General features: G+C 40.7%; 2 protein-coding genes and 1 long non-coding RNA gene across 5 annotated transcripts in view; all 3 read right to left on the bottom strand.

Moving 5' to 3' along the window:
* trpc4apa (transient receptor potential cation channel, subfamily C, member 4 associated protein a) overlaps window positions 1-11,249 on the bottom strand; it is a 17,489-nt gene extending 6,240 nt beyond the window's left edge. The window contains exons 1-15 of the mRNA XM_076267484.1: window positions 11,120-11,249; window positions 8,764-8,892; window positions 7,518-7,634; window positions 7,279-7,336; window positions 6,817-6,872; window positions 6,316-6,444; window positions 5,448-5,649; window positions 4,162-4,350; window positions 3,519-3,661; window positions 2,899-3,027; window positions 2,396-2,454; window positions 2,099-2,200; window positions 1,586-1,669; window positions 1,186-1,276; window positions 285-425 (exon numbers count right to left, since the gene is read on the bottom strand). Coding sequence (XP_076123599.1) covers window positions 285-425; window positions 1,186-1,276; window positions 1,586-1,669; window positions 2,099-2,200; window positions 2,396-2,454; window positions 2,899-3,027; window positions 3,519-3,661; window positions 4,162-4,350; window positions 5,448-5,649; window positions 6,316-6,444; window positions 6,817-6,872; window positions 7,279-7,336; window positions 7,518-7,634; window positions 8,764-8,892; window positions 11,120-11,245 — 1,755 coding nt within the window. The 5' untranslated portion in view covers window positions 11,246-11,249. The remainder of the gene's footprint in view (window positions 1-284; window positions 426-1,185; window positions 1,277-1,585; window positions 1,670-2,098; window positions 2,201-2,395; window positions 2,455-2,898; window positions 3,028-3,518; window positions 3,662-4,161; window positions 4,351-5,447; window positions 5,650-6,315; window positions 6,445-6,816; window positions 6,873-7,278; window positions 7,337-7,517; window positions 7,635-8,763; window positions 8,893-11,119) is intronic.
* A 3,193-nt stretch (window positions 11,250-14,442) lies between these two features.
* sla2a (Src like adaptor 2a) lies at window positions 14,443-19,492 on the bottom strand. Its single transcript, XM_076268340.1, has 8 exons — window positions 19,336-19,492; window positions 18,147-18,318; window positions 17,929-18,028; window positions 17,708-17,794; window positions 16,836-16,939; window positions 16,473-16,619; window positions 16,064-16,193; window positions 14,443-15,820 (listed from the first exon to the last, which is right to left on the bottom strand). The coding sequence occupies exons 2-8, from the start codon at window positions 18,235-18,237 to the stop codon at window positions 15,664-15,666; spliced, it is 816 nt and encodes a 271-aa protein (XP_076124455.1). The 5' UTR covers window positions 18,238-18,318; window positions 19,336-19,492; the 3' UTR covers window positions 14,443-15,663.
* A 2,930-nt stretch (window positions 19,493-22,422) lies between these two features.
* LOC143103631 (uncharacterized) lies at window positions 22,423-24,467 on the bottom strand. Of its 3 annotated transcripts, none has more exons than XR_012982925.1 (3): window positions 24,430-24,467; window positions 24,049-24,208; window positions 22,423-22,704 (listed from the first exon to the last, which is right to left on the bottom strand). It is a non-coding gene; the product is annotated as an uncharacterized LOC143103631 (long non-coding RNA). The 3 variants fall into 3 exon arrangements; XR_012982926.1 differs by lacking the exon at window positions 24,430-24,467 and having other exon boundaries at window positions 22,423-22,488; window positions 22,591-22,704; window positions 24,049-24,367; XR_012982924.1 differs by lacking the exon at window positions 24,430-24,467 and having other exon boundaries at window positions 24,049-24,370.
* Between the last annotated feature and the right edge of the window lie 11 nt (window positions 24,468-24,478).

The raw sequence follows: 24,478 nt of genomic DNA, 5'->3' as shown, positions 1-24,478 counted from the left end.
ACGCACACACACGCACACGCAGTGTAAAGACAGTATTCCAAAATACACCTGGAAACAGCCAATGCTTCAAGCAGTAATGAGTCATCTGCTACACCTGTTCAGCCAAAGAGATTTTATAACAAGTACTCATCTAAAACAAATCTTACATGATTCAGCAGAAATCTGAGAAACTGAGGCAGTGTGAATGTACAAATCCACAAAAAATGTGCATCAAAAATCACTCATCAGTTAATTACATTGAATACATCAATACAAGCCGGTGGCACATAAGCAGGGACTGGTACCTTCTCGTCTGTGTTGACGTAGTTGTTGAAGCGCTTGAAGGCGTCGATGTTGAACTTCATGAGCTCCCCCAGCAGGTCGAAGTAGCTCTGCAACACGTCCCTGGACTTACAGCCACTGTCGATAATGCAGAACAGGATGTGCTGCGCACACAGGACAGGAAGGGGTGGGGTCAACACAGGAAGCCATTTACTATGGGGTTCACATTAGAATAGTCATCCCTATTTAAATAAATAAATAAATACATGTACTTAAATTAGTTTAAATGTGACCTAATGAGATCCCTGTACTGGTTAAGAGTGCACCCAGAGATAATGTGCAGAGTACGAGAGGATAGCTAGTATAGTATCTAGTATCAAGTGGGTTTAGTGGTTGGTTTAGAGATGGTGTAGAGTGAGTGCTGTTTTAGAGATGGTGTAGTGTGAGAGTGTTAGTTTAAAGATGGTGTAGTGTGAGACTGTTGGTTTAGAGATGGTGTAGTGAGTTTTGGTTTAAAGATGGTGTAGAGAGTGTTGGTTTAGAGATGGTGTAGTGAGAGTATTGGTTTAAAGATTATGTAGTGAGTGTTGGTTTAGAGATGGTGTATTATGACAGTGTTGGTTTAGAGATGGTGTAGTGAGTGTTGGTTTAGAGATGGTGTAGAGAGTGTTGGTTTAGAGATGGTGTAGTGGGAATATTGGTTTAGAGATGGTGCAGTGAGTGTTGGTTTAGAGATGGTGTATTATGAGTGTTGGTTTAGAGATGGTGTAGTGAGTGTTGGTTTAGAGATGGTGTATTATGAGAGTGTTGGTTTAAAGATGGTGTAGTGAGTGTTGGTTTAGAGATGGTGTAGTGAGTGAGTGTTGGTTTAGAGATGGTGTAGAGTGTTTAGAGAAAGTGTGCATTTGCTGAGTCCCCTCTGACCTCCAGCAGGCCTCTCTTGAGCAAGAACATCTGGTCAGCGTAGGAAGTCGCTCCCCTTAGGAAACTCTCCACGGCTCTCGCCTGCCAAAACCTGCACACACATCAATGAGGGAAGCAGACTGAATACCACAAAGAGGTACAATCAAAATGGACTGAGTAAGATTAATGCAAACAAGCAGTGAGATGAGCGGATCGCCAGATTAAAAACAACAAGAAGTGGAGAAGAAGAGCAAGATCACAGACAGGAAGTACACAAAAAAAGTGAGAGATAGCAAAAGGGTGAGAGAGAAGGTGAGAGAGCGAGAAAAGGAGAGAGCGAAAGAACTAGACACTGAGACAGGAATCACACTTAACAGACTTTTCTTTCTTAACTGACAGATCTTTCTTTGATGGTTCTCACCTGAAGGAGGAGTCAGGCGGCTCTCTCTTCATGACTGTGAGCAGACGGGTGAGGAGGCCTTTCTTGCCATCACACACTAGACTCCTACACACACACACACACACACACACACACACACACACACACACACACACACACACACACACACACAGCAGGGCAGATCAGTGTTGATCACAGATGACACCACAGACCATTGCTATCAGTGCTGTCAGCTCTGATCATCTTCATGGCTAGCATCACGGTCCTTCTCCATGTCCAGACAATCACTTGACCTAGGTATCCACCTGATTGACTGACTGACTGATATCTCCGCACCTGCATTTCAAACAGGCTTCATCATCTCTCCACATGATCTGACTGCCTCTGTACCTTTCCCTCCACCAGTTTTGACTGGTTCCATTTGACAGTCTTCACTTACAAAGTGCATTTCTAAATGTCTGCCCCTGACGGACCGTTATCATGTTTGTGTGAAGGTTTAAGCTGAGTCCGGTGTTAGGATGGGGGCCAGCGTACCTGTCTGTATTGACCAGGGCCTCCACCTCAGGAATGTTTGCCTTCAGAGAGATGGCACTCAGTTCATTCAGCTCCTGGCTGTTCAGCAACAGATATTTGTTTCTGAAAACAAACAAACAAACAAACACACAATGCTATATTTAGGTCTAAAACATGTGCAGCCTAAAAAAGATCACATTCTAGATTATTAGCAAATATCAAACTACAACAGGTCCTAATCAACCATCTACTGTTTTAAGTACAGCAGAAATAAAGCTAAGTGAAAGGGTTTCTAATCAGACAACAAGGTTTACTCACTCGTGGTGATCGCTGAAGCTCTGCAGGAGCCTGAGGAACTGAATCTTGAAGGAGATTTCCTGTTAAAAAAAGATGTGCACATGTGAGGGGCCAACACCTTCAGAACCAATGAAAGAAATGTGCTGTGTGTGTTTGTTATGCTGTTTTTATATATATACACTGTTTTACAACAATTCTGGTGCAGCTTGTAGGATCGGGCACACACCTTACCCATTAGCATAGCATGCAGAGGTTACACACAGAGAGGAGATATTCATATATGAGACCTACACAATATGCTAAATTATCTATGATAATACGTGTGTGTGCATGTGCACACACGCACACGTGCACTTAACACTGGGGACCTGCATAGTTGCCACAGTATAAGACATGAAGGAAAAGGACACTCTTGTGGCACCAAGAAAAACAGTTGTGTCTGTGTCTGTGTCTGTGTCTGTGTCTGTGTCTGTGTCTGTGTCTGTGTCTGTGTCTGTGTCTGTGTCTGTGTCTGTGTTCATTACCGGGCTGCAGTCACAGTTCTCGTTCTGCCCATGTACCACATGGTTGGTGGGTGGGTATTTCCAGATGAGTTTGTCAAACAGGTTGTTGAGTCCCGGAATAAGACGGAACTCTGCCAGCATTTTGTGCACCTGGATGAGAAGCAACAGGTGGAGATAAACACACACATACACAGTCACTCACCCGACTCAGACACATGGTTCACACACTCACTCAAGCTCGTGGGTTGCCATATTATTACAAGTCTAGACGTATGACATTACATGCAGTACATAACACAGAGCAGTGTTAAATACACCAATGCTGAAGACAGAGCAAAACTCCTTTTCAGAATTCCTTGGTTTGTATCAATGGGTCAATTAAAATGGTGTAAAATTGTGTTTAACTGCAGTCACTGTACCATTGGCGGTATAAATAAACAAAGCTACAAGGTGTATGTACTCATCAATGACAGTGAATTAGATTATCTTTCAGAGAAGACAGAGAGCCATTTACCAAAGCAGCAGTAGTGTCTGCTGGTCATTGTGTGTGTGTGTGTGTATGTGTGCATGTGTATGCGTGTGTATGTGATATATACACTCCTCCGTGTAGTGTGTCCTATCTCTCCAGTGGAGCTGCTCACCATGTTCCTCTGTCGTCCCATGAGCAGCACACACAGCACGTAGAGCACCTCCACCTTGTACATGATCTCATGCACCGTCTTCATGGACTGGGGCAAGCGGTGGCGCAGGGGGCTCGCCACCAAACTGCCATCGTCCGAGGACTCTGCATAGCACAAAGCAACCAGCAGGGGGCGGTGAGAAGAACATGAAACACTCACAAGAGCAGGAACTTGAGAAAAAGCACATCACACTGAGACTGCAGGTCAAGAGTGTTCATTGCCCAGTCATACTGAGCCAGGTCCCATTACTGAAAGTCGTGTCTTACTGGCTCTCATAAATGACTTACAGCAGACTGACCGCTAGCTAGTGAGTTGACAGGGTGTTGTTATTCCAGTAAAACAGTGCAAATATTTTGATCTCAAGACATTCAATAAATGGGCTCATGTACTTGTCACTCTCGTGACAATGAAAGCAAACAAATAAAATCCATGAATGTTTTACACAAAGGAGGAATTTACAGAGAAGAGAGGATGACATATGGCCAATATTTGAAACTTTCCAACAAGTGTACTTTGAAATATACTTCCCGTTTTGGGTAAAAATCACTTCAACGCTGCCTATGGCTAAATACAGGCCGAAGTGCAGCCACACTAGTACAGCTACCTGTGCTGGAGAGCTCGGCCTCATCTGTGGCCATGAGCATGAAGGCGTCCAGCACCATCACATTGTCCAGCCAGCTGTACCAGTCCTCCAGCTCCCGTAGGAAACTGGAAGCCCCCGGGGCCTCGGACACCTTCCGCGTGGCCAGCTTACACAGCCGCTCGATGAAGCCAGGGATGTTCAGCAATGTCACTATACAGAGACAGAGATACATTACTGAAGGAACTAACGTGGACCTGTGTGTAGAACACCATGTATATCTGCAGGGGATGGATGCTGAACGCTGATTAATGGGATTTGGACTAATCTAAGCATGTACTCAATGTTTCATAGTCTTTTACTGCATCCAATCCACCCATAACTAGGCGTCCAAATTGCTGACAGCTTTTTCATTTAAATTGTATACATTTCCCACATATATAAAATGGGGTGCGAACAGACTAGACTTGACTAGAAAAGTTGGCTAGGGCACTTTTTTTCATTTGCAAACCTGCTGGCAGCAAAAAGCATAACAATGTGTGCTAATCACTAGCTAACATGCTAGATTTTCAAAATACTTCAGCTGTCCAGACAATTTGCGAGAGGTCCAGTTTAACTACATAAATAAATATGGTGATTCAGCTTAACTCATATAGGTCACTGCATTCAAATTAGATCGTAATACGTTTTTTCAATGCTACCGTCTCCATTTCTGCTAATTATGAACATCTCATTACTCAGCCTTTAACAGGTCAGCTATCCAAAAAAAAAAAAAAACATGGGACGTTTTCTGAGGAGTTGAACTTTACTCAACTTTAAAGGCAAACTAGGCATACTATGCAGGTTTAGGTATTTTTGGCGAGTTTAGACCTCCCTCTAGAGTCGCAATGTATTTATATGTTACTCTGCAATTGTAAATAGCAAACTTCTCGTGACTTATCCCCCCTGTACACAATGCAAATGCTTTTGTTGTGGAGGTGAAGGATTAACAACAGGCAAAAACTCCAAAGAGCTACATCTACTGACAAGGCTGGTTTTCTCGGTAGGGACTCGCTATGTCTATGCTGTATAGCTATGCTAGGTGAATGATTCACCTATTACAAGTTTGTTTACCATCAAATTGTCTTCATAAAGGTGAAAATCCTGCATAGTGTGCCTTTAAAAAGACGCTCTGAACTGTAGAAAAACGCCAGTGACAGCGTTTTAAAAAGAAGCCTAGACTGAACATAGTCTTATATTTCCTAAAATCACAAATGCATTTTCCTATTAAGTGGCAGGGGAAGAACCGATAGTCTTCTGGTTTAGCTCACCCTGGTTCAGCTCAGCGCTAGAGGGGCTGGCGTTGCGTTTCTGCTGGGCGTTCTTGGCCAGGAGCGTGTGCTTGTCGTCGTTGCCAAGGTCTGGCTCAGAGATGGTGACCGAGAGGATGCGGCAGAAGTTGGCCAGCTGCTGCTGGTCGAAGCTCTGGACCAGGCCACACAGGTTGGGGATATCCTCCAGCTGGATCATCTCCTATGGGGGGACAGAGCCCAAACAGAGAGGCTTTGGTCGTCAGAACAGCTCATTCAATGTTTGACTCAAGCCAAACCAGAGTGCTAGCCAATTTCCCCAAATCATAACTAGACTTTTCCCAAACTGATTACTTCTTCTAGACCTGTCTACTTTTCGTGGTTTTGGAAAGTTTTTTACAACTGTGTATTTTTGTTGGGATTTTTACTTATGACCTATGATATTTTTCATGTATATGCATCACTAGGAGCAACATTTCCAGACTTTTCCCACCCAAATTCCTTTCCTTTTCCAGGCTAGAAAATGGTAATTCATATTTCCATAACTGCGCAACAATCCTGCATATTGCCAAAACGTGCTTGCAAAGTACTGTGCCATCTCTGCTATCATTGGAAGCCGCCACATATGGCGCAGATGTTGCTACTTATACTATTGGTAATGTTGGAAGTGGAAAATAAAACTCAAATACTCAAGCATTTCACAAATGTTACATGTTCTGTATTTATTCTATATCTTCAATATGTTCTTGACAACCTCTGGGTGTTTATTTTCACTAAAACAATGTTTACCTTTTTAATAGCTGTGTTATTCTTCAACCATGCTATGTGTTATGTGTTATTCTTCTCCCAACATTTGACCTGTGCAGAGCAACATGCCTTTGACCCTGACCTTTTTGACACCGAGTATGTCCTCAATGAGGGTGGCAGTCTGTAGAAATGTCTTCCTATTGGTCATCAGTGTGAAGAGGAACAGCACAAAGTCGTCCCGCGCCGCCAGGCTTTTGGTCACCCCTTCCGTCTAATGAGAACAAAGACAGCTGCTTTTAACAACAACGTGTTACATTTATATAGCGCTTTTCTCAACACTCAAAATCGCTTCACAGGGAAGGGGGGGCCTCACTAACCACCACCACCACCAGTTTTGACTGACTGATCAGTCATAATGCTGAAGATGACATGATGTTGCTGGAGGATGAGAGAAGGAGCTACTTTGAAATCTCATCTCACAGAGAGGATTGCTGCTTCACTTCATTATTTTATAGGACAAAAGTGCAAAACACTAAATTGATGTGGCTATACAGAAGACAACGTATCCATAATAACAACACTTATATAACAATACTAATATCTGTAACTTGAGAAAGGCACTGGATATATCAGGAGTACTTACACAGATACAGCAGTTGTAAAGTACACTAAGGCAGTCTTTCACCAGGTCGTCATTCACTGTAAGAACCAGACATTCACATGTGTTAGTCAGACTCACCCAGGGGTTACTGAACAGCTGGCTCTGCTGAATGATAACAGGAGCCATCACAGATAGAGTGGAGCTAGATTAAGTGCTCCCTTCGATTAGACTCTTTCTGGGTGACAAAGACAGTCCTGCCCACAGCAGTCCCCAGTCACCAGTAATGAAAACAGCATTAAGGAAGGTTTAGATAAACCTGTGTGTGTGGTTTTATTAGACAAAGGACTTGACTACACTTGGTTGCGGATGTGTACACAGAAAGGCTGTGGACACCATGGAAGCATGGACTTTACGTCACTCAGACCCTAGCAGAACCTCGCAGACCCTCGCATACTCGCGCAGACGCACAGAGTATACTGCTGGCCTGCGTGCAAGCTTACTCACTCTTGGGCTTCTTCTTCAGCGCGGTGAGGGTAGGTCGCATCAGAATTTCCACCAGCAGCTGTGGGTCGACAAAGGCAGAAAGGGGGGGGGGGGGGGGGGGGGGGGGAGAGAGATTTATATCACAAAGATATATATACGCTTTGCTCAGAGAGCAAAAAAAAACGACCTGCAGCCCTGAACACACGAGAGACAGAATGTCTGTGTAATAATATTCCAAACCAGGGCCAAAGCAAACTCACGTCTACCCCACCGAACAAGTCGAAGGTGTAGGTGTTGGGGAAGGAGGACTCCTGAACCGTCTTCCTGTCCTCCGTCACAAAAGACATGGCCTCCATGGACAGCAGGGAAGACAGCTCCTGCAAAGCCAAAAATGCCCATCAGATGGACGGCATCATTACAGTCAAATAGGCTCATCAATCACAGTATTCAGAGACATGGAAGCGTGGAGAGGGACAGAGTGAGCTAAACTGTAATTAATGTCAAGTTCATAAAGTTAATAAAGAGTCAAACGTCATGTTAAAAAGCAATGCAAAGAACTCAGAGTGGAGAGTTGCGGTCAAAGGGAATGTGAGATTGAGATGCTGTTCCTGTTATTTTACATAGAAGATATTTTCATATAAAGCCCATTTCACTGGAGTGAAATCAATCCCATTTGTACTTTAGCTCCATTTGAAATGATATCCAGACATTTGGCCTTTCTACCATCATGCCATCACAGCCATAGATGTTAGAAAGCTAGATACCGCATCGGGCTCATGAACGTACGTAATAACGCCACCATCTTGGTGGACAATAACTGGAGGCCAATAGAGAAAAATGTGACTGACTGGAAATCAGACAGGTGCGGTATTTAGCTTTCAAATATCTATGATCACAGCTACACAGCAGGGACACCCTTGGATGCTTCCAAAAAAACAGTTGAATTGCATGCTAGTCTTCACTGTGTGCTTTTGATTACAGAGCAGTCCCCAGCTGAGGATGGACACAGCATCAGATTCGATTTCTGGTGGATCTCACATTTACTTGCATTAACAACAGCAATGATGAGAGGTGTGCAGGCTTCTTTGGAATTGAGTAAACAACTGCATTTAAGACCTTTGTTTACGAGACTGCTACACTTCTGAAACGATTTGGTAATAGTTAAATGCACCAACTTAAGTTTAATTTCACTGCTAGTTACGCCCCTGCTGGATGTCGTAAGACAATGAACCTTTTCCAGACCCACTCTCAATTACAATTGATACGGTCTGCGTGTTAACCAGGCTACACTTGAGTCACAATGAATGCAATTCAATGCTGGTCTTACTTTTTTAGGCTAAGACTTTAGTCACAGCATGTACTTACATAACATGTACAGTGTATTCATTCATTAACTATTTAGTGCAGGGGGCCAAAGGGTACTTAAAATAGCACTGAACTCGTCTCACTCTCTCTGAGGGAGATGGAGGTCTGCTGTCCTTGTGGTGTGTGTGTGCAGCCGAATACCTTGAGCACGCTGCGCGTGTGTGTGAAGTCGCTGTTGAGGTGGCTACTCTCGTGCAGGCCCTGCAGGAGCACTGGGATACCGTGCCATTTGGCCAGCTTGTCTCTCTCCTGCAGCAGAGCCTCAGGGAGCTGAGGGGGGAACACACACACACACACACACACACACACACACACACACACGCACACACACGCACACACACACACACACACACACACACACACACACACACACGTCAACAGTAGTCCGAGATAAAAGAGCAGAATAATACATGTCTATCCATAACAAATCAGTCATGTCACATAATGACAGTATTTGTCACTGTCACATATTTCCCCACAGTTATTTTCAGTTGTACATCTTTGTGCTTTTTGTTTGGCTTGTCTGACAGTGAAAGCATAAACACAACACTACTGAGTGAAAGAGCTTATGACATCATGCTGAACTGCCATTCACTACAGCGGACCAACAAGCTAGCCAGCCTTGAGACATTATAGATTATAAAATATGAACATGTCAAGGCATACATAATGTTCACACACATTCTTCCCCTTTGAGATAGCATCAAGGCACATCTGATAGACAGTCACGTGACGTGCCTTCTCAAAAAAGCTCAACAAGATAGCCTAAACACTGACAACTCCTCCAATGCTACAGGAGTGGAACACTTCTCACGCTATTACATCCATGTTTATCAGTGACAAAAACTGGTTGTAAAAAGATGACATTGACAGTCACTTTCAAGGAATGCAGCATCACAGTTAGGGGTCACTAAGAAATAGAAGGGACAAATTGTGCAAGCTTTCAAACTAACTGTTTGCCAATATTTATAGCCTATGCTATACCACTATCAATTTGTTTTAGCAGGCCTTTCAGATGATTTTTGGGGGGGGGTAAGGCCCACATTGCATTTGACGCCAATAAAGCATCCTGCATGTCCACAGAAGGGCTTTCAGAAGGCTGCAGGCTTTAGAGAAAGCCCATCTATTGGTGGGAACCAAGCCTGGGAGTCTGGATGGGTCATTGAGGGACATGTTCTATTGCATTCAGATGGGTCTGTGTGCAAGACGGCCCAGATGTCCAAAAGAGTGCTGCCCCAGGCTCCCGGGAAATGTGCTCTTCATTTCAAGTAGGCCCATGAGAGACTGTCTCACAAAAGCCTTTATTCAACTGTCCAATCACTCACACAGAATAAAACTAAGCTTGGCGTTTGGGCTGCTGCAGGTTTTATATAGCAGTTATATGGTTCTTGATACAAGGGGACACATATTTAACACTTATTCTAACAGTGGGGAAAACAACACACTTGCCAGGAGATAAGTTTATTTTCTTTTTTAGGCAGTCTGGGGTCCCCCTCAGAAATGTTCTGGCATAAAAATGACCAAATGAATGGCTCCATCCTCTATATGCTAACTGTGTGTAGTGCTCAACGTCAACTACACGTTGCAGAGTATTCCACAAACACAATAATTCCTCCCTGGTATGAGAATTATTCTGTACAGAGCAAAGTTAAACGCCTTAAAGCTCTCGTGCATTATGTGCACTCGACTGTAACAGTAACTGATTACAACCGAAACTTAAAACAGATAGAAACAAATTAACCTGACACCAGCAGATGAATAACACCATTTATAACTGGCAGTACTGAAGTAAAAACAACTATGCACCAAACATATCTGTAAACGCAATTATAAGGTACAGGTGACAAACATCCCACAGTGGACATTTAAAGATAATAATCCAATCCAATTTAGCTAATTTCTACTGTTTACAGTTAGCTGGGTGACGTTACCTTGCTAGCGAGTTTGATAGCAGAGCTAACTTACAATATCTTCACATGCACACACTTGCTTGTTAGATTAGAGTCATAACAGCAGTCAGAAACAAAGTAGGAGTAGAACATGTCTAGGACCCTACTAATGAAAATGTCAAACTATGTTGCTGCCAAGGGATAGTTTAGTAACTGTCTCAAGTAATACAGTTTTCGTTATTGCTTAGGCTACGTCAACTGCTAGCAATAGCAAGGATTTACCAATCCTTGGTTGTAATGTTAGCTGTGGTTTGTTCTAACATGTTTCTGTAAGTATACACCCTAAACAAAACCCTATGTGATTCATAAAGCCAGTTAGCTATTATATAAATAAATGGCAATGACGGTAACGGTGTCTTCTGACCATAATGTAAATGACATATTGTTGCAAGCATATGCTAGCAAGCATACAAAGCAAACTCTGGTACAAGTTTAGGCTAATGTTAACGCTGCTACCTAGCCATGTAGCTAATAGTAGCAAGCTCCCTATTGTCAAGTAAACCCTCCTTCAGTAGCAGCTACAAGACATCGCTCCAAATGAGTCCTACCTGAGTCCCTCGACTAAATCCTTGTCCTGTGATCTGGCTCTGTCTGATATTTGTGATTATATTCCCATTACGGCTCTTTCGTCTTGCCCCCTTACAAGGGGACTCAGACCCCAATTGCGTCGCCATTACCTTTTCTTCCTGTACTATACCAAACAGGAAGTTTAAAACACACTTTAAAGGAGCCGAAGCATGATGTCACACAACTTCCTTTTTTACTTTCGCTTGTCAAGTTTGGTAAATGTAAACATTGTATCAAACTGTAACGTTTTAAAAAGGCTACATTGATTTTGATGCAGACGTTGTAACGCCCCAAGTGCTGTTACACTGTCTTAGTTACACCAACCCAGAAATAGGCTATTTAAAAGATTTTTTAAAGTCTAATAAGATAGGGATGTAGGTCTACACGCCAAAAAAGAAAAAGGATAGGCTAGTTCACTTAAGATATGTTACTGTGTCTGGTTTTAAAAACTACTTTTTACCCAAAACCTCGGATCTGTTTTTTTTAAGCACTGCATTAGACTACTAACCTACATGCAACGAATAGAGCTATCAATGACATTAAAAAATGGCAAAAGAGTGTAGCCTATGAAAAGAAAAAGATAGTGATATTTTTTACATTCCCTTTAATTTAATGTTATATTGGCCTAATATGTACTTTCTACATCTTCCCTTTATAATCTTCTCCAACCTCTTTGTGTAGAGGCTGAGCAGCTCTGACTGAGCAGCTTTTGTATCTTCTGGGTCTTCTTTGAGCCCATTGTTCTGGGCATATTTATCCACAATTTACCATGCAGATTTCTGCACAGGGTTTCTATTACATTTAAGTTTGTTTTGCAATATCTTGGTCATTTTATTTTTTTTATTGTTTCATCTTCCATGTATTCGTCAAATAGGTTGCCTTTGACATGAGGCCATTTGGATTTGTATCTAATTGGTATATTTTTTAAGTAAAGGCATTTTTTGTATCAGTACCACACTTTTCCATACGTGGGGTCAAAATGATTTAACCCTAGGAACCTTAGATTTTTATCAACTGTGACTATCAGGTATACATTTACTGATGTATTATCAACAACTTTTCATAACATATAAATGTAGGTGTCATAGGAAATTACAAAAAAACTACATGTTGCCCTGAGGCAACATTGAACCATAACGGACTCGCATATGGCCATACCAAATATGCTAAGTAGGGAAGAACCTATATATGTGAAGTGCATGAGTGTGCTTCATGAAGTTTTATAGAATGCCATCACTATGGTTGAGTATGTGCCTTAACTATCATACAAACATCCATGGCTTTTTGGAGTTGCTGTGAAGCTACAGACTTGCTACCCTGTACCCTGTAGCCCCAAGTTTGACAATCTAAGTGTTTGAGGCCTGACTGATCCCTCTATTTGCTATAGGCCTACCCCCTGTGTTTCTCTTTTGAGACAAATTGCTTACTAAACTTTCAGAAAGTCAGGTACAGGTCTCAGAGGGAAAGTGGATGTTGTAATGTGTGTGTGTATAAGTGTGCATCAGTATGCATACATGAGTATGCATGGGTGTAAGTGTGCAAACTCATGGATATGTGTGAGTGTGAGGTTGTGTGTGTATATATACTGTACCTGAGGAGCTTTTAACTAGTAAATAACAGTGATTTTGATGATTTCATATGATAATTTGTATTATTATAGCTTCATATCTGTAAAATATTGATTTACATTCCGCGATGGTACAATGTGGCCTGGGGGCAAAAACTGAGTTTAAAATGAGATTTTTGTTAACCAGATTGAAAACCAGATAAATATTTTGTGTTAGTGTTAAGTTATAAGGACAGGTGTTTTACATTAATAAGTTAGCTTTAATTCTTAAAAATAGGAATTATTTACCTTTTTACCATTATGGTACAATGTTGCCATGAGGCAACAAATCTTAAAAATATATAAAAATTAAAAACATTATAAATATTATTATTATTATTGTTCTCATCATTATCATCATCATCAAATCATCATCTTTAACCACAATTAAAGGGACACCAGGCAACGTTTTCGTGTTAATTACTCATCTTCGTAAGTCGGTATATGGTTAAATGACTCATTACAGGGCGAATGAAGAGTCTCTCGCCCGCCTCTACTGCCTGTAGGAAGAATATCCCGCTTGCAAGTTCAGTGTATCGTACCCGGCGACCGAAGCAGTTTCAGTTTCCATCCTGCATCCACAGCACAGAGGGAGGCTAACGAAACGCTAGGGATTGTTGTAAACGTGTGTATAATGGCAGAGCCGGCGAAGAAGCAGCGAAAACCCTTGACGGAAGATGCAAAGAAAAGGAAAAGAGCTTCAGACCGAGCGAGGGGGAGTTTCGTATAGAAAAAGCATCAGGCTTGCCTGGTGTCCCTTTAAATACATTTCTTAAGTTTACAGTATAAAACACATTAATTCTAAATGAGGTCATTTTTGACCCCATTCTGGGAAGTTAACAAGAAACCAAAAACTAACGTTTATAGAATATTAAGAAAACTTTCCATGGGAACCATGGTTCATCCAAAATCTAATCTTCAGGGAATGTTCCCTCAATTGTTATTATTGTCTCAGGATGAGACCAAAGTCAAATTATTTGGTCATACTTTGGACATGTCACATGCAAGAAAGAAAACTGCCCATGAGGAGAGGCAAATACCAGTAGATTCCCAGTTAAAGTGAAGGCTCCTGATGTTTTGGACTGATGTATGCGTGCATCAGACACTGGGTCTCTGCATGAGATGGGGGATACAATTTCATTGTGAGGCCACTGCACATATGAGAAATAAAGAACCCGAACTTGAATGCAATGCAATATCAAAAGATTTTTTAAAACAAAGTGTATCCACAGTCAAAAAGCTAAAAGGCAGTGAATGTTTCATTAAAGAGATGAAAGTGTTAATATTCTTTAAAAAGGAGTCTGCACACTTCTTGATTCTTTTCTTTCTTTTGTTTCATTGAGTCATGCTTGGCTTAGATTAACTTTTAGAAACGTTTATTTAAGCCTAGCATGACAAATAAAACAAAAGCGGGAAAAATCATGAAGTGTGTGGACTATTTTGTTGTTTCTGTCCTGCACCTAGGATGTGCATATTGCACAATGTTCTCTACTGACTGAGATGAAAGTTTTGGCTTGGGCTTCCCAGTCTCCATACTTGATTATTATAGAAAATGTGCACAGATTTTTCAAGAAGGCCATACATGGCCTACAGTAAAGTGTCTCTCATTTCATAAAGGAAAGGCGTCTGCAAAATCCCATAACCATAAAGGAGGGGGATGCAAACGTTTACACTGGTATAATTTTCACACACTTTAGCCATTATTCTTACTTTTATTGATGAAAGATGCAGACCGTGCTTTAAATACTGTGTCATTTTAGAATAAGAGGATGCAGACTTTTGCACTCAACGGTATCTAATATAGACCTACTATAGTGCAACTAGGGATTTGTCCTTAAACCTGCAAATGTCAGTCTGTTACACGATGCGTTCATTTGCCGTCTTATTCTGGCGTCTTATTCGTTAAAATAGGCATCTCTCAACCCATGTAGACCACAATCTTTAGGCCTACAGAACCACCAGGAGGCGCTAAAACGCGGAGTGCAGTAAAAGTACTACTGTGCTGTGAATGTATAGTATTTTGAAAAACACATCAGGAAATCCCAACAAAAAAATTGAAATGAAAATAGAATAAATATAATCAGTGGCCAGATCTGGAAGTTTCAGCCAAGATGTTTTTTTTTTCTTATTTGTAACAATTCAGCTGAACAGCTAAATGCAAAAAAACTCTTGAATAAATGAATACTTCCAAACAGAAAAATATGATTATTTACCCTGAAAAGTATCAGCCTATAAACAGACACAGAAGGGGGTAGCCTACATTTGTTGCTCATGTCATCATCATGAGTGAACAAGTACATTCTTTTGGAACACCCTTTTAGAATCCTACTTAACATAGTAACAGCACAATTAGGGATGGAAAAACAGAGCAAGTATAATGGTATAATAGGACAGTCTAATCATGACCTGCCGATTAGACTGTCATTATATAATATGTTATACTGCTGTAAGGCTCTTTGTGATTATGTACAGCCAGGTTTTTCATTCCTTCAACAATAAGGAACTTTATAAGGTACTTGTATTACAGTCAAAAAGGCTTACTAGATTCTTCTATTGTAGATCTACATCTGTTTGAGGCACTCTTCAGTAAAATTGTCCAAACTGTTGTCCAGAAATTTTTCATTGGGCTATAACCACTTGCTATTTTAAGAAGAATCCAGGAGTATCCTAGAATCCATAAGGATAGCGGGTTCTTCAAAATGTGCAAGGAATGCCAAAGATGACCTTAAACCTCTGAATGACTTGCGTAAGTATTGCACTGTGCTGTGTCCATTACACAGCAAAGGATTGTGCAAAAAAAAAAAAGAATATGTCTTCAGAATGCGAGATGTCACTTTGGATAGTATTATACAGTAAATCTATCACAACCGTGAAAGAAAGTGTCCAGTAAACGTTTATCAGTCTGTCAAAAGGTAACTCCTAATGGCTGACGTTTGCTGTGTCAAAGTCCTCGCTGTCCAGTGGCTCTTCCTGAGACATGAAGAGATAGGAGTTCATGGCCTCTCGAAGTCCTTCGCTGAAAGGGCTATCCTCAGAGTTCCCCTCCTCCTCCTCCTCTTTGGGAAATATCATGGATCTAAGAAAACATAACCAAAACATGACATCAGGAGTTGGTTGCCAAACATGTTAGTCTTCACTGTTCCCACTGTCAACAGTAATAGAAAAGATACCAAGATACAAAGAGCGGCAAAAAAGTCACACATTTCACACTGAAGTAAGTGTCATCAGCTAGCATCACCCTCGTCCACATAAAAAAAAAAACAGTTTCATAACCAAACATTTGTGCCTTTGACTTGAGCTCAAAGCACATGTGCTGTACCTTTTTGCTCTCTTCCAGTTAAAGGTGGGTTTTCTGACAAACACAGGGGCTGGTATGGGTACTGTGGAGGAGGTTGAGTCTTGTATGTGGCAAGGCTTTGTCAGCAAGCAGCATAATCCGTCTACGGAATCTACATGAATAGCAACACATTTTTGTTAGCTTTATCTCATTCATTCATCAACCTCATTTTGAGTTGTACCCTCTATGGACAAACCATGCACCATGGATACAAACTCTCTTGTAGGTGGCATTCTGTCATACATATCTCAGTACATATTTTAGTATTTTATGCATATTTTTGCTATTTGAATAAAATACTCTAAATAATTATTGACAGGAAGGAACTTTTGAAGTTAAATGGAAGATAGTGGAAGGCTACATAGAAAAGCCTGTTAACACCTTGACTCACCAGAGTAGTGGTCAACCAACCGGCTGAGGGAGGGAAAGGTGTGAGTGGTAAACACGTAGAACCAGCCGTTGAGTAAGCGATGGATCCGGTAGTGCCTGACTACAAGACCTGAACCTCGCCCTTGCACCACAGACAGTGAATAAGAGCCTGTGTGTGTGTGTGAAAATGATATTAAGTATTTCATTTGTCATTATTGCTGGAGAGCTTTCACATCATCACATATTCAGACATAAATGAATGAATGAAAATGCTTTATTTTTTCTTATTCCCAATAATGGCATAATATAAAATATGTGTTATGTGAAAGATACATCAATTCTATAAGATGGTTGAATGCCCCTTTGAGTGCTCATACAGACTGACCTTTGGCGGTCTGACTGTGCCGGATCATAAAGGAGCCCGACTGGTTCTGAGGTCTAAGTAGAAGCTCTTCTGCCTTAGCTCGGCTGATGCCTTCATACTGCCATCTATAGACGACAGGAAACACAAAGAATGCTTCAGTATTTCAAAGAACATCAGACCAGAACAATTTCTGATATATTTCTTTAAAATATTTTCATGCAACACCATTTCCTTCCTGAATGTGTGAAATGGGGCAGACAAACATATTTGTGACAAATAATTATAAAAATTGAAATACTACTGATTATGTGATATTAAAGGGACACTCCACTCTAACAACAACTAAAGGTTCTATTTCTGGATGATACTTGTAGCCTACAGACTTTCTGGCAGCAACCTGAAGAAGAACAAGGTAATGCTGAACAAACTGCACAGTCTTTTTTAATTCCCTGTCTTTAGGTCTACTTTGTCTGCTTTTAGGCTAAAGTTTTTTTTTGAGCCTATTTAATGGCTTAAAAAAGCAAAATTGTCCCCAAAGGCTACATGTTATTTGGTTCTAAATACCGGTCTTTCTGAAAACTGTAGGCCTACCAGTTGAGGTTGTTTTGGTCCCAAACGAAAATGTACACTTGTTATCATCCGAAAACAGACCCTAGGTTGTTGTTAGAGCGGAGTTTCCCTTTAAGTCAATAGTTAAATGTTATCGTCAGATGAAAATCAACAGTATGTTATTGTACCCCCACCCTCAACACACAGAAACATTCACACTGTGTCTTTTCACCTTTAGACTTAGAAGACATGTATGTGTTAAACTCCCACTTGTTTTAGTGAGTACCACAGGCACATCTGAGCAGTGAGACAAATGAGAGTCAAGAGTTAGGTAGGCTACTTACTTGTTCGCTACTTTGGCGACATATGTTTTGGGGATGTAGCTGTCTTTGCCCGTTGATCCCACTTTTACCTTCCACATATCGCCAACACTGTACACATACACACACACACACACACACACACACACACACATGGCATATAAATTAGTTGGGGCTACCACCGAATAACATAGTTTTATATCAATTTTACTTTAAAGTTTGTATGCTGGACATAGTCTACTCACTCTGATATAATGGTTAGTCTGTCACCAATACAGATAGTGTTAGCTGCTGGACCGTCATGAGGAAAATTATATAGGGCCACAGAAAAGCCAGTCTGGCCACCTGAGAAACATGAGATGATATTGTTAAGGACCATTGGTGTTATTTAAGATTTTTTTTTATATTTCAGTCTTATAATAATTTAGGGTTACAGTTTAAAGATCACAGCACTGTCTCTGACCTGTTGTGTTTTCCTGTCCACCATAGCTGCCTGGGTCCTCTGTGCTGGACGTGCTGGATGGCCTTCTGCGTTTGCTGGGCAAATCTCCCATGATGCTCTTCTGTTTGTCTGTGTGGATGCCTGTACGTGCCTCTTGGCTATATGGTAATATTATTATCCATGTGGAAAAGGTCTGAAAAGAGCATATAGGAATCACAATTGTCATCTACAAACCTTACAGGACAAAAAAGCCTCACGTGTAGGTCATACTAAATACCATAATGCCCTTCAACATGCATCGTAAGTTCTACATAAGTATTTTTTGTATGTGACTGTGTATGAAAGTCCTATGTATTAAAGCCCTATACAATATGTATGTTAACACACTGTTATATATTGTATAATATTGTATGTGTGTCTTGAATTTTTACTGAGACTGACGTGTATCTATTCTATGTTGTACTCTGTGTTTTTAGCATGCATATAGTCAGTATGACAGTTAACTAGTCTAAAGGATGTTTATCAACCACAGTAAGACCTCAGGTGTGAAATATCCACTTCCTGAAGGGGCTTGTATTAAAATGCTGCATGATTGCTTATGAAAGCCGAAAATGTATGAATTTGTCCAAGCGCAAGCAGCAAACTTAAAGGATTCCTGCAATACTCTGTATAAAAATGTATTTTCAAATGGTCTTTTAGAATAAAAGTGGATATCCACAGATATGACTTTAGTTCAACCTTCGAGGTATAGACAAACATCATAAGTCCAACCGCAGGCCTAACTTATTCAGTGTTTCTTACTCAAAATGCATAGCTATTCTTGGTCATCAGTTTGCAAAAAGTTATACATATCTAACTCATACATTTTGTAGCTCAAGTCAAAAGAACTTTGTTTCATTTGTTTCACTTCATTTGTGGTTAGGCACAGGCATACATACATACATGCATTCCACACTCTAAAGGACTCTAAAAGCAAGACAAATAATTATCTAAAATGATAAATAAGTTAAAAGCTTAGTTAGTGTGTGTGTGTGTGGGGGGGGGGGGGTATTGTTTGTTCAGTAGTCCTATGGATGTTGGCACAAAGGTGACCATGGCCTATATGATTACTGTCAGAAAGCGTAACGTAACAGCACTTAGAGCAAGCCGTCTGAGTATAATGGTGCTGAATCAAATAAGTATCTACGACAGAATCAAAGTTCATACTCACTTCAGTGCATGACTGACTGTCCCTCTGCGGCGTTACATGACAAATGAAGATCAAACATTGAGTAGTTCATCAGATATTTGGCACAGAAAAATTGCAAAGCCCTGCTGCACCCTGGGTTTGTTGTGATGATCTGTGTGCAGCTTCGGCCGCGGCGCTTCTGAAGTGTAGCTGGACGTCTGTTGTTTGTCAGTTTTGTCACTCTGCCGCGAAGCAGCTTCCTGAAGTGAGAGAAAAACGTCAGACAAGGTCGTGCCTAAAGCTGACACCTCTCACTGTGTCAAACAGAAACAGCACCTCTGTTTGAGTCTCACTCAAAACCTGACATTTAGAAGAGAATTCAAATTTTAATTAAAACATTTAAATATGTATAACATTTATATAAATATAACATGCATGTATTTAAAAAACATTTTAAAGAGAGTTTAAGTTCCAAGAACAAGAGCAGCTTAATGTAATGTGTCAGTAGGCCCTGCAACTGGTTTTGAGAAAAACAGCTACAGCCAGATTTAATTTCAGATATTTAGAACTGTTTTTTTTATTTTATTTTTTTTAAATAATATGCATTTTGATAGGATTTGCATTCATATCATGGTTTTGCATGTCTAATATCCCACAACCAATCTGAACAAATCATACGTGTATATTCTCACACCCACATGGATGGCTAGATCATTTGCTTTAAGCTCATACTGTTTTTCTCAGTAGGCTAAAATCATGTCAGCAGTAATGGCTGGTATGAAACTGTTTCAAGCTGACGCCTAAAAATAGCAGCAGTTAACTGAGAACATGAAGGCTGCGGTTGTTCAAAATGACCGAAGTGAAAAAAAAACCACTTGCGGTTGGAAACTTAGTGACCTGACTTTTTGAAGGTTCCGCTATGAAACAGATGTGTGTGTGTTTCTGTCAGATGTGTGTGTGTTTCTGTCAAGTGAGAGTGTATATGAGTGTGTTTGAGTGAGATAGCGAGCGACTGAAATTGTATCTATTTATCGCTTCTTCCATTTTCCATTATAATTATGACCGCCGCTAGCGAAGCTAGCGAAGCGATCATATAATGATTGTCAAAGTTTTTTTTTTTTTTTTTTTTCGTCATCTACTTCCTGAAATTTTGGTCAACGATACCCGGGACACCGAAACACCGGTGCACATGAAATTTGGTTGGTATGTAGCCCCACTAGACTTTTACAGAAAAATTTAGTTTTGTCCCTGGGGGCCACTCCCCCCCCCCCCCCCCCCGTGCTGGGCCGTTTTTCCTAAATAACTACCTGAACCGTGGCACTGAGGACGAAGAATCTTTTATGGTATGTTGGTCTCAAGGGCCCACATCCACCTAGCCCATAATCACTCATTTGTGATTTGCACCCCCCCGGTAAAAAATGAAAATGCAATATCATTCTGCTTTAATCGCCCTTCTCTTCAGTTGAGACGTTCAGAACTGCACCAAATTTTATGTGTATGATTAACCTGACATTCTCTGGGGGTATGCCAAGTTTCGTAGAATTTCATCCATGGGGGGGTCTAAAAAATTAAGTTATGTGTACATTTAGTGACTGTACACTCATTGGCCTGTAGATGGTGGTGCACACATATACACACGCACACACACACACAGGCACGTATACCATCAGTATCGGCAATTAGAACGGCCGATACATAATTACAAATTCTGTAGGATTAAAGGAAACCCAAATATTCATCATAATAATAATTTGGCTGCATTTCCAGTATTGGCGTCACGTAGTCGTTTGTCCACTAGATGGCGCATCGTTGCAGTGAGACGTAATTTTGTTGGAAGTTAATCTAAAGTGGGTTGGAAAGACACTATGCTTCCTACAAGGACAAGACAGTAGGCTACAGTAGTTTACGGCAGAGAACGTCTAAGGGTAGGATGATTTCTGCATGACATGTAATTCCCATTTCCTCTTGAAGCCGAAATAAATCTGAGAATGTTTATCGGACATGCTTGTTTTTTACTGCAGGTAGGCTACGTTAATCCTATCAATAGCAGAATGTAGGTAAAATAATGTTACCATTAGCATGGTTGAGTGATGGATAAACCATAAATGCGTTTATAGGCTACCAAGCAAATTGATAACAGCAGTAATTGTCTTTCGACTGTCATCTCATTTGCTTATGACCAGCCTAGGCTACTAACAGGAGCTAAGTGAGTTAGCCACGTACAATACGTTCGCTACGTGATGGTTTTTTTAATGGAAAATATATAGGCTACCTGAAAGATAACCTGTCTATGATGCATCCTGAACACCGGGCTGGGACATTTCTGACATTTTATTGGTCTCAAAAAGCATCTGAGTCAACGTTCATTCCCAAACACCCATATAGGCTACTTCAATCCTCTATTTTCAAAGGTGATTCAAGTAAGGAAGAGCATGGCTCAAAGTAAAGTAACTGAAACTACATACATTCGTCAAAGTGAATAATTTGTGTCAACTCGCCGCAATGTAGATTTATTAACGCACTCGTGATGATCTACATCTCCATTTAAACCAGATGTTTTAGAGCGCACGTTGAGATCCCAGATAGCAAAAGGACGTTGAATCAACATTGAATCACCGTCAGCTGTTCAACATAATCACGTCGAATAAACGTTGATGTCTAACGTCGAATCAACGAAAATTTGCACATACCGTTCTGCGTCGAATCAACGTTGAGAACGTGACAAGAGATGACGGTGTATCGACCCCAGTTCAACCTTTATTCAACTATTTTTATTATTAGGCTTATTATTATTATTTTGGTCTAGATTCTAGAACATCCTGTTTTATCTACAACAGGATAGCAGACTAGCACTCTTACCATACACCATGACTATCCTCTCTCTACCGCCTTCTGACAGGATCATTTTGCTACATAACGTTTGTAGGAGACAAATGCACGTCCTGTATGCTATAAGGATAATAACCTACATCTAAATGGACTTTAAATTAATGCCATATCGACCATTACACCATGCTAAACGCAATTAGGATGGATTACCCAACATGTGTTTTATCAGGCCTACTACAACAGGGTAAGGTTGTTACAACTGATTGGTGATGTTTAGCTTGTTGGCTAATGATAACACAGTTGTGAGGATCAAATAATATTTATTTATTGTTTTCCTTTCTTCAATCTCGTCGTCAATCTTGTTGTCTGTAATACAGAAACAGATACAGAGCCCAATGAATACACCGCATCACATAAAACAAATCGACAAAATTGTCCAGCTGATTAATGACTCAATAGCCTACTTACGCGTCTATTTCCTGGGGACACCTCCTTCCCTCTCGGGAGCGTATTTTAGCCACTTTTTGACCGTCTCCCCGAAAACCAATACTGTGCTTCCGGGAAGCTGTTTCTGGAGTGCCGCTGAAACCGAGCAAAGCAAAGGACATCAAACATCAGGTAAATATCTATACTTCATTGTACGTAGCCATACATAGGCTACAAAAACATTGTATAACATTATACGAAAGTTAAGTGAAAGTTAAGTATGGACGCACGCATGTAGTATAATTCAAAATGCATTGCTTTATGCAGTGTTGGAAAGGTTGCTTTTAAAATGTATTTCACTACAGATTACAGAATACATGCCACCACTTTTTTGGCTACTGCATGCTAGCCCAGTCCCTTAGCCACTACACTACCACCCCCACCCCCCTTCTGTTATGTATAGAAAGTGTCTAGAATGTGCTCAGGAAGTTGCCATTGTGTTGACATGCTTTGCCATAACTGTCTTCAATAATGAATTAGTTCATTCATATCAAATTACATCTAGGGCCTATGCTTTTAGCCATACACTTGGTTCACCTACAGTACAGGCCAAATGTTTGGACACACCTTCTCATTCAATGTGTTTCCTTTATTTTCATGACTATTTACATTGTAGATTCATCAAAACTATTAATGAACACATGTCTTATATTCTAGTTTCTTCAAAGTAGCCACCCTTTGCTCTGATTACTGCTTTGCACACTCTTGGCATTCTCTTGATGAGCTTCAAGAGGTAGTCACCTGAAATGGTTTTCCAACAGTCTTGAAGGAGTTCCCAGAGATGCTTAGCACTTATTGGCCCTTTTGCCGTCACTCTGCGGTCCAGCTCACCCCAAACCATCTCGGGTTCAGGTCCGGTGACTGACCTTCATTTGTTAAAGTAATGATGGTCACTCGTTTCTCTTTACTTAGCTGATTGGTTCTTGCCATAATATGAATTCTAACAGTTGTCCAATAGGGCTGTCGGCTGTGTATCAACCTGACTTCTGCACAACACAACTGATGGTCCCAACCCCATTAATAAGGGAAAAAAATCCACTAATTAACCCTGACAAGGCATACATGTGAAGTGAAAACCATTTCAGGTGACTACCTCATGAAGCCCATTGAGAGAACACCAAGGGTTTGCAGCGCTATCAAAAAAGCAAAGGGTGGCTACTTTGAGGAATCTAAAATACAGACATGTTTTCAGTTATTTCACACTTTTTTGTTAAGTACATAATTCCATATGTGTTCATTCATAGTTTTGATGCTTTCAGTGAGAATCTACAATGTAAATACTCATGAAAATAAAGAAAATGCATTGAATGAGAAGGTGTGTCCAAACTTTTGGCCTGTACTGTATAACACATAATTGTGCAAACAAAGTATTGTGAAAATATACAGTTTAGAGTATTCAATCACTTGTTCCTTAATGGCACAGCCAACTTTTCAACTTACCAAACATGACATCATGTAGAACGGTATCTTTAAAGGCTCTTTTCTGGCCTTTGCCAGCCCAATTGAATTGGCTGGCCAGGCTGTTGGTCATAGCCTGGCACAGCATTCTCCTTGTGACATTCTCAGCCATGTGGCCGCCCACGAGGGCAAAGAAAGACACCTAACAACACAAAACGGTACACAAAAATAGGGATTAGTTGATCAGCTTGTTTCACAATCAATCTGTTATCAATCATGGCTTTCTATGTTTTTTCCCTTCAATTATACAATCCAAGGATAGCAGAAGATATTGCCTGCTGAAAAATAGAGAGCCAAGACGAGGTGGGTTTATAGTCATTCCCTCTAACTAACTCTTACTGCCCTTACAGTTGTAAGCCGTACCATTTTTTTTTTTTCAGAAGGGTCCCGCAGGATTGTCTTGACTTACCTG

The sequence above is a fragment of the Alosa pseudoharengus genome, unplaced genomic scaffold, assembly GCF_046254945.1.
Source record: "Alosa pseudoharengus isolate Yale_2024_CS ecotype anadromous, Long Island Sound unplaced genomic scaffold, YU_APseudo_1.1 YU_APseudo_1.1_scf_5, whole genome shotgun sequence".
NCBI lineage: Eukaryota > Metazoa > Chordata > Actinopteri > Clupeiformes > Clupeidae > Alosa > Alosa pseudoharengus.
Note: the sequence above shows the minus strand (reverse complement) of the source record. Positions and strands in the feature narration are given on the sequence as shown.

Excerpts from the sequence above, each read along its gene's own strand:
- sla2a (XM_076268340.1), bottom strand. The coding sequence starts at position 18,237 with ATGGGAGATTTGCCCAGCAAACGCAGAAGGCCATCCAGCACGTCCAGC. Across the intron at positions 17,795-17,928 it reads AGACTAACCATTATATCAGA|TGTTGGCGATATGTGGAAGG; the intron begins GTGAGTAGACTA and ends GTATGTGTACAG. Across the intron at positions 15,821-16,063 it reads AACTGGAAGAGAGCAAAAAG|ATCCATGATATTTCCCAAAG; the intron begins GTACAGCACATG and ends ATGTTTTCTTAG.